The following is a 9,275-nucleotide window of genomic DNA, read 5'->3' as shown; positions in this document are numbered from 1 at the left end:
AAATTAATATGTGAAAACATTAAAATAATTTTTTTTAACCTGAATTATATTTACAGTATTACACCATAAAATGCAAAGTTAATTTTTACCCCCTTCAGTCAAGAAATGAACTCTTACTCAGATGTGTTGGAGGAGAAAATGCATTTAAAAGCTGCCGGACATTTTATCTCCAAGCCTAGAGTTGGGCATCCAGGTTACACAATAAACATTGCAATTCTGCAGTTGCAAAAAGATCCACATTTTACATTACTAGTTCAAATTGTTAGCTTCGATAACTATGCATTCAATTGGTTTTGCTCTCATGAGAGAAGCCTATTAGAAGAAGCTGCCAAAGCACCACAAACAGTAACAACAAAAATATTTGTCTGTTTCTCATTGTCATTTTAACTCAATGTAATATTTAGAGTAAATTATTTACACGGGAAGACTTTCATTACACAGTCCACGCCCTCCTTTGCCGTTGTGTTCTGTTTTGTAGCACATCTCAGATGCTTCATGTTGTCAATACTGAACATAAAGGGACAGTGGTTGACTGAACACAAGCAAACGCTCACTTTTGTGTCACATTTTTCACCCCAGTGTGAAATGCTTAACATTCAAAATTAGGACCAACTAAGTGAGGCTGTGTGTGTGTGTCTATATATTCCCCACACACCAGTTGCTCATAGTGGTTTCCTGTCTGGGAACGTGTCCTTTAGTCCTGGTGCTGAGTGCTTAAACTGGGTCGGTGTCATGGAGGAACTGGCCCGGGAGAGCATCAGCCTGCTGGCCCGGTCGGCATCTTTAGCCGATCCCCCGAGGCTCGGCTCGTTCGGAGCGGTGTTCATCATGCTGAAGTCCGCGCTGGGAGCGGGACTGCTCAACTTCCCCTGGGCCTTTGGGAAGGCCGGGGGTGTGAACACCGCCATCACCGTGGAGCTGGTGAGTTCAAAACCAATTATTCTGGGCTTTCTGAGCTTCCCGTCGAATTCAAAACTGCGACTGAGACCTTCAGCGTTTAATCAGAAAGTTTCGTTGGGACGTTTTTATGCAGGTGGCTACGATTTCGCTTCGGAAAAACGTTTGCGATGACGTACTTCCGGTGAGCGAACAGCCGCCAGTCTTTGTATGGCGAAACAACTTGAGATAATGGTGGAAATCTCGTTATTTTATTGCTTGCTGGCGGCGAGGACTCTTAAGTCTTAAATGCAACCCAGGCACTAATGTTTGTCCGTGATGTAACGCGCCAGTTCGCTACGAAGCTAACCGGAAATTGCGAACAATCATCATTTGGAGCAAAATCCTGTCAGAAAGACTGTAAAACAACCCTCCCCTTTTGTGAACACTGTGCTGACACAAATCCACATTTCTGTCTCCTCCGTTTTGTGTCCAGTGAGTTATGTTACATAAAATCCCATAAAGTAGCCTAATGGTGAATCTTAATGCTAAGAAATTCTCAACATTACTGCAAAACACAATTGATCAGTTTTGTTGCCATAAATCATACTGTTTCAGAGCTATTTTATTTCTATTTTTCCTTTTCTTTTCCCTTTTGCTTTATTTTCTCCTTACCCTTCTAGTTTATTGTCTGTACTGCACCTATAACTCTGATTTCTGAGTTGTATTTGAATACTTATTTCCATTACTGCCTTGTGTTTTGTACAAATCTTTCAATTAAAAAAAAACATCCCCCACTGCAAAGACAGAAGTGCTGAGCTGTAGAACGAGGCTGTTAATGTTAATTAAGTATTTGGAAGTGCAACCAACACGGACTGAATGATTTCATTCACTTCCTCCGCTTCCATTGCTAAAACTACAGGCAGACTACAGTTCTAAAATAGAGCAAGAAATTGACATTGTCATTTACAACTTCTAGCTTGATTTGGCTGGAGAAATCCACTACAATTGGAGAAATCCCAGACAGAGCAGTGAAGGCAGATGAGAATCACGATGAAGGCACTGGCTGGGCTAATGCTGACCTGCAACCCTCTCTCTCTCTCTCTCTCTCTCTCTCTCTTCTTGGTGTGAAAGAGGCCCCCTTTTTCACAGGTGAGCCCTAATGAGGCTTCAGGTTTTGGTGTGGACTTTCACTGAACTGCATCTGACTGCGGTAAAATATGCTTTCTAAGAACAATCAAAGCAGCAGTCTGAGTTTTATGTTTTTGTTCCAGGATTTTGCTCCTAATTTACAGAATCTTAATACCTGTTCAGGTCCATAATTTTATTTCTCATTTGTTAGCATGTGAGGCATAAAAACTCTCATTGTTGTGACCCATAAAAGTCTTTTAAGTATTATATGTTCATAGGGACAATTATTTGGGTCATTTTGGCTTTACCTAATAAAAAATCTCCTATTTTTTTGTAAATTGTCATAGTTATAAAAAATGTTTTGTCTCATTGTGAGTAAATCACAAGTTAATGTTTTTTAGCAATAATAATTCTGGGTTGGGTTCTTGTTTATATCTCCCCTGCCAATAGGGTTGTAACTTTTAGAAAGATTTGTTAGTCACTCATTTCTACAGTCTTTAGAGGGATTTAATTTAATGATTCTCTTGAGGTCGTAGCTCCTTCTTCACATAGCATTGTGTTAAATCCTGTGAAATGAGTTGGATTGTGGTTCACTTCATTATTCTGTTATCCTATCATGATCTTTGTTTTCTCATTTGTAAGTGATGGTGTTGATGCTAAGTTTGGTGTTTCTGTTTTAGTTACTGTGAAAAATTAAGTAATTTTGAGATGTGGTACACCTTTCACAGGTGTGTCCGTGGCCATAGGTTTAAAATCTTCAAGCGGGAGTGACACCAAGTATGGATTTGTGTTGAACTCTTCATTGTTTTCCTCTGCAGGTGTCTCTGGTATTCCTCATCAGCGGTCTGGTCATCCTGGGTTATGCGTCGTCCGTCAGCAGACAGAAGACCTATCAGGATGTAGTGAGGGAGGTGTGTGGACGAGCTGTGGGACAGCTCTGTGAAGTCTGTTTTTGCTTTAACCTCTTCATGATAAGCGTCGCCTTCCTGGTGGTGGTGCAAGACCAACTGGAAAAACGTAAGTAATGGTACAACGAGCTCAGCAACTAGTTTATGTTTGGAAAATTGTATGTTCTTTATCTCTTTCTCGTGTAAACTCAGGTAAGACTTTGAGTGTCATTGATGAACTTGGTGACCTAGACAATAATCTGTCAAGAAAACTAAAACTTGGCTCATGCTCTGAAAGATGTTCTTTTTCAGCTTTCAGATATTTGATATTTTTGCTTTTCTTATCTGAGTTGTTTCAAGCAGCAAATGTTCAGCTTTTTTCAGTTTTCCCTGATATTTAGCTCCACTATTAATGCATCCAAAAACTTTTCATGCCTTGTGTCATAATCCTCTGTTGGCTTGGATATTTGCTCCAAAGCCAGCCTGCAGGTCCTTGGGTCATGTAGCAAACATTGGCTCTTTAAAATAAAGATATTTGCAAACTAATCTGCAATATAAGTTACTTTGGTTACAGTCTGATTGCAAAAATAATTTTTATTGAACATTTACAGTAGTTGGAGTCTTTAAAGCCAATGTAGCTATGTTAATTATAAGTTGTCAGTCAAAATTTAGCCATTTATGTACAGATTTAAAAAAAATCACCTGTGCAAAATAAAGTCGAGTACAAAAATGTTCACACACGTTTGCAGAAAAACATAATATTTGAGGGTTTATCTTTATCAAAAACTCTTTGCAACAGAATGTAAACAGAAACTCAGTTTTTCTCTCTCTCTCTCTTCAGTGTGTATTTCTTTATACGAGACTGTGACCGGATCAAGTGAGGCAGACATGCCTTATCACTGGTACACTGACCAGCGCTTTGCCCTCTTCATCATGTGTCTTCTCATCATCCTGCCTCTGTCCATCCCAAAAGAAATCGGCATACAGAAATACACAAGGTACTCTGTGTTTATCTCACCTCTGATAACATCATATATATTTTTTTTTAAATTTTCTGAATGTTTTTTCTTGTGTCAGTGTATTAGGGACGCTTGCTGCTACGTATCTCTGTGTTGCCGTCGTTGTCAAGCATTATCTAATGGACAGCCACAGGATTATTTACCCAGAGCAAAGCAGAGGGTCAGTACCTCTCATTTTTCTTGGATGGTGTGTGTACAAGTCTAGCGTTTTATCTAATTTACTTTAGTAAATATGTGTATCTTTCAGAGTCAGTACCTGGACCTCCATGTTTAGTGTGGTACCAACCATTTGCTTTGGCTTCCAGGTACGATCATCTTCAACCACATTCAAGTTGTCAATGACAAGCAAAATGTCTTTTAGGTTCCTGTTGTCTTGCAATACTTTCTTTTACTTTAAGACATGATTTTCCGAGGAATGAGTCCTGATTTTGTTGGGTTATTTTCAAAATCCTCTTTTATGTTCAAAAACACAAAAACCAATAACATAATTTCCACTTCTAAGGAATGCCTAAAATATATCAAATGAAATGTAATCATCAAGGATTTCTATACTATTTGGGCCAGTCTGAGGGAGATGGATTTTCTGACATTAGGCTGCAAAGCAACAACATCATGCATTTGTTACTGAATGTGTTGCCCAGTATCAGAAAACTGGATTTAAACATACAAATTTTATTCTTCCAATTAGGCCTCAACTGCTTCTAAAAACAGCCCAGGCGCTTAAACAAACCACCCAGAAGTTTTCTGGAAATGAGTTAATGTTTCTGGTGTCTGAAAAATTAGATGTTTAAAAAAATCTCCCGATTGCCGTTACATTCCACGGGCGCTACACCGTTACCTAGCAACCCCAGGGAAGCCCAACCTCGTTACCTAGCAACCCAAGTGGAATTCTAGTGGGTTTGGTCTGCTGGTTTTACCCCTGTATGCTCTGTTCAAGGGCTGCTGGAAAATACGAGTGTTTAGTTGTTCACTTACTATCTAGAAACCACTTGCTGCATTTTTGTTGGCTCTATTTCTGCTTTTGGGTGTTATTCAGAGTCAAAGATGTACAGTCGTATAATTGCGCATCTATTTGGAGCCATTTTCATGTGCAAGTGGTGAGTTAGGGGGCGTGGCCAGCAGCAGCTTTATTTTGATTCAAAGTGACAGGAGGCCCTAAAGCAGGTCATTTTGAAAGGAGCTCAAAATAGCCAGAACTGACCAAACAAAAATCTCATTATCTAAGAATAATTTTATGCATAAAAATGTGATGAATATATTTTGTATAGCCAATAGACTTATCCCAACCTGTTCAGGAAAGCCTACTAGGTCACATTTAATAAATCAAGAGGAATCCTTCTGTGTTTTGAGTGCAGTGCCATGAAGCCTGTATAGCAATCTACAGCAGTATGGAGAACCAGAAGCTCCTCCACTGGACGGCCATCTCTGTGCTCTCCATGTTTTTCTGCTTGCTCACTTACACTCTGACTGGTGGGTTCAGGTCTCAAACATCGGTCTTTCTCCAGAACGTTCTCACCTGCTGACCACGTCCACCTTCTCTTTCACCAGGTGTGTATGGCTTCTTGACCTTTGGGCAAGGCGTAGCCTCAGATATTCTGATGTCATATCCTGGAAATGATGTGGTGATGATCATCTCCAGGCTGCTTTTTGGAGTATCGATCATCACAATATATCCCATTATTCTTCTGCTGGGGAGGTATATCAAGTCTCAGTGGAGTTTGTGTGGTTTTGAGGATCCTCATGTTGTCTCTGCGTGGAACAGATCTGTGATCCTGAACCTGGTGCTACGACTTCAAAGAAATCGCCGGGGGGTCGTCACTCATTCGTTTGAGAGTCGCTGCAGAGTCGTTCTGACTGTGGCCTGGATCTCCTTCACGCTTCTGATCGCCATGTTTGTCCCAGACATGGCCGACGTCATCAGCGTCATTGGAGGAATCAGTGCCTTCTTCATCTTCATCTTCCCTGGCAAGCAGAAACTTTATTTTATCAATTAGAACCCGTTTAAACTCTAAACTCTCGTTGGAACTGGTTGGTATTTAATGTAGCCGTCTGACCATTGTGTCTACTATCAATGAAATTTATGTCATTAAAAAACTAAACAAATCTAATTCAGATTCATAGATGTACAATCCACTAACCAGTAGCGCTCCTTCAGACCAAAATACAATTAAATTCAGTCCATGAAAAATATTAATTCAGTTCAATACAATCAGATTCTGAACATTTTTATCATGAAGATCTGTATATTTGAAGAATTTTCATCTTTTATTCGTAAAAAATATATTTTTTTCTATTAAAAAAAAGCACAGGGCGACAGAGGAAAGCAAAGCTCTCTTTTTAGCAGACAGGAAACGTCCAGCAGAACCAAACTGATTATCTGGTTACACCTTAATTCTGCTTCACTGTCGGACTGATTATGCGATAAAAGTCCTGTGGTGTTCTGTGTATGCTGCAGGTCTTTGCTTAGTGTTCACAATGCAAACTGAAGATGTCTCTCCAAGACTCCGGTAAGTGTAAATACTGTATTTAAACCATGGACAGGGACATGAATACAATGTGTTGGGTACAAAACTGCTATCTGCATGCAAACATCCACAATTTTACATATACAATTTCCTACACTGGTGGTTATAATAAATACCCTACTGCCCTTTTGGATATTTTTTGTTTTTAGTTTGTCGATGGTCTAATAGTGAAATTCTGTAGATATATTTTATGAGAGTTTTTGTATATGAACTGAGCATTAAGCCTTTGATACTGAGAAAGTAAATGCCTTTACAGTCAGAAAACGTCTGCACAAGTTTAATGGGAGCTGAGCGAGGAGGAAACATTTTCAAAGAGAAACATAAAGGCGAGGAGGTTTGTCAGAAGAAAATTTAGACAAAAACCACTATATGTTTACTTTAGCACAAGTAAAAGTAGTCATAAAAAACTACTGGAGTAAGAGTAAAACAATATTTATTATTATTATTATTAATAAGAAAAGGCTACTCAAGTAGTGAATAACTGATTTAATTTTTAAAAGAAAACATTTATTCAGCAAAATTCAAAAATGGTTTGCAAATTCAGATAAAAAAAAAGAATAAAATTAAAAATTAGTAAAACTTAATTATCATTGCTAAATAAATAAAAAAATTACAAAAAATTATTTCCAAATCAAACTTTTATAAACTTTCTTTAAAATAATTTTTTCTTACAAACACAACACTTTTGAAAATAATACTTACAGCAGTAATGATCGTGTGCTGGAACAATGCAGGACAAACCTGCTGAGGTTTATTTGACCTCAAAATGGCCCATCAGACACTGGATAGAAAATAACATCAGAACAATAAAGACGATTTATAAACAAGATGTCTCACTTCATCATAAACTGTAAGTGTTTCTGTGTGTGATGTATTTTTTAAAAACATGTTTGGTCTTCATTCAAGTTCCTCGGTAACTTGAGGGATTTACAGTGGCCAGAAATTGTTCTCAAGTAAAGTCGGCATTATTTCAAAATAATACTGAAGTAAGAAAAACCTATGGCGTAATAAAACTACTTATATAAGTTTTTCCCACCAAGTTACTGAAGTTGATGTGAGTAAATGGAACCAGCTATTATATTTATAACTAAAGGCAACTTAGTTACTTGATTATGCTATAAAACGTGCCTGTAAAATGCATAACACTGCTCCTTTAGCTGCTCTCCTCGTCTTTCTTCTGACTTGTTGAGTTTTGTTTGCCATCGCAGGGACATTTTAACCATCTGGGGCGTTGTAACAATCGTGGTTGGAGCTTTCATCTTTGGACAGAGCACCACCATTGCTGTGATGGAGATTTTCCACAAGTTCAAAGCTTAAGAAAGCAGCTCCTCTACAGCAGAACCAAACCTCTTCTGTCGAACTGGACATTGAATTTCCATGTCTGTCTTTTACTTGTACACATAAATATACATTTTGTCTTCTTGAGCAGAACATGTGTTAATAGAATATGTTTGTGTGTTGTGCAATTTTCAGTTTAAATGGATTTTATTTTAAGCAGAACATGTTTGTGTAATAAGTCTGTGTGTATATTTGATTATGGTTAAGCATGTTTGCAGCAGATGTATACAGATGATCTGTCTTTTTGAGTATTCATGTATTCTTACTGAACCTTGCCAGGGGGCGCTATTGCACCATTTATAAATGACTGAACTGTATTTCCCCCCCCCACTTCACATCATGTATGAAATTGTTTATTGTCGATTTAGGCAATATTTTGTCCCCTTTCTGCTCATCTCTGTGACGATTTGCTTGAGTGAAATGAGAAGTATGCTTTAAACCTTATTTCTTTCAGGGTCCTGAGTACTTCTCTGTTCTCTTTTTTTTTCTCTCCCTACCCTAAATCACAGCAGCGGTATAAATCTGCTGTAGAAGTGAAACGTTTACCATTTATCCTCTTCAAGCTTAAATGAGTTTTGGGTCGCAGCTTGCAGCTGTGCACATGTGAAGTGATTTACAGTGAATCTACAAACCGGTTCTGTCAGGCTCTGGACTCAGAGGGGGGGCGATTATCAGAACATATCAGGCTGAAATTCAAGAATCAAGCAGATGACGCATGTCTGCCTGAACTCATAGAAAAATGTTTTTTTAAGCATGAAAATACAGAGCAGCTTTAATGGATTCTTCTGTTATGTAATGGATGTTTTCATCTTGGGTGGAACTATTTGTAGTGGCAAAACCTGTGACACTCTGCTTGTGTTTAGTCCTCAGGATTATAGTTTGACCTGGCCAAATGTTTAAATCCATTAAATGCAGCTGGGAAAAAAATGCTTGAAAATCACACAGAGCCCCTCATAAATCCTGCAGCTGCTCTATGGCTTTATAAAGTAAACAGGGTTCTAACTAGCTTGCAGCTTTCAAAAGATTAACACTTCTGCTGTCGGAACACATTTGCAAAAATTTGAGATTTTTCTGTCCAGAAATATAAGGTTTAACTTAAGATTTTAATTTTTCTAAGCATTATTCAGTACCAACAGATGAGAGACTGTCATTATTCCACAGCTTAAAGCAAAAATAGAGAATAAATGAGTTTTTTACTGTGTTCCAGATCCAAGCGCCCTGCTTCAATTGGCTCAACCTGCATGACTTTAATCAAACTGTGGCTTTTTAATGGTTAGGTATCACTTTTTAGGCAGACATCTAAGTGACTATTTAATTCCCACGAATTACCCCCAGACTGGGGCACAAACTGTAGCAGGGTGGTACACTCAAATTACAATTTCATCTAAATTATTACAATTAATAACTCAATGTTTTAGTAGGCCAAAACATTAATAACAAAACTATTCATCATGCGAAAACTATGCAGTTTGCTCCATTGACTTAAGGCACAGGTAAGT

General features: G+C 38.2%; 1 protein-coding gene across 1 annotated transcript; it reads left to right on the top strand.

The window, feature by feature from the left end:
- The first annotated feature begins 732 nt into the window (after positions 1 to 732).
- On the top strand, positions 733 to 8,367 carry LOC102227189 (putative sodium-coupled neutral amino acid transporter 8). Its single transcript, XM_005807716.2, has 10 exons — positions 733 to 921; positions 2,826 to 3,024; positions 3,736 to 3,892; positions 3,972 to 4,073; positions 4,161 to 4,218; positions 5,269 to 5,383; positions 5,462 to 5,609; positions 5,676 to 5,878; positions 6,369 to 6,420; positions 7,647 to 8,367. The coding sequence occupies exons 1-10, from the start codon at positions 733 to 735 to the stop codon at positions 7,753 to 7,755; spliced, it is 1,332 nt and encodes a 443-aa protein (XP_005807773.1). The 3' UTR covers positions 7,756 to 8,367.
- Positions 8,368 to 9,275: the final 908 nt, after the last annotated feature.

This window comes from Xiphophorus maculatus, chromosome 4 (assembly GCF_002775205.1).
Source record: "Xiphophorus maculatus strain JP 163 A chromosome 4, X_maculatus-5.0-male, whole genome shotgun sequence".
NCBI classification, from domain to species: Eukaryota; Metazoa; Chordata; class Actinopteri; order Cyprinodontiformes; family Poeciliidae; genus Xiphophorus; species Xiphophorus maculatus.
This window is presented reverse-complemented; position numbering and strand designations above follow the sequence as displayed.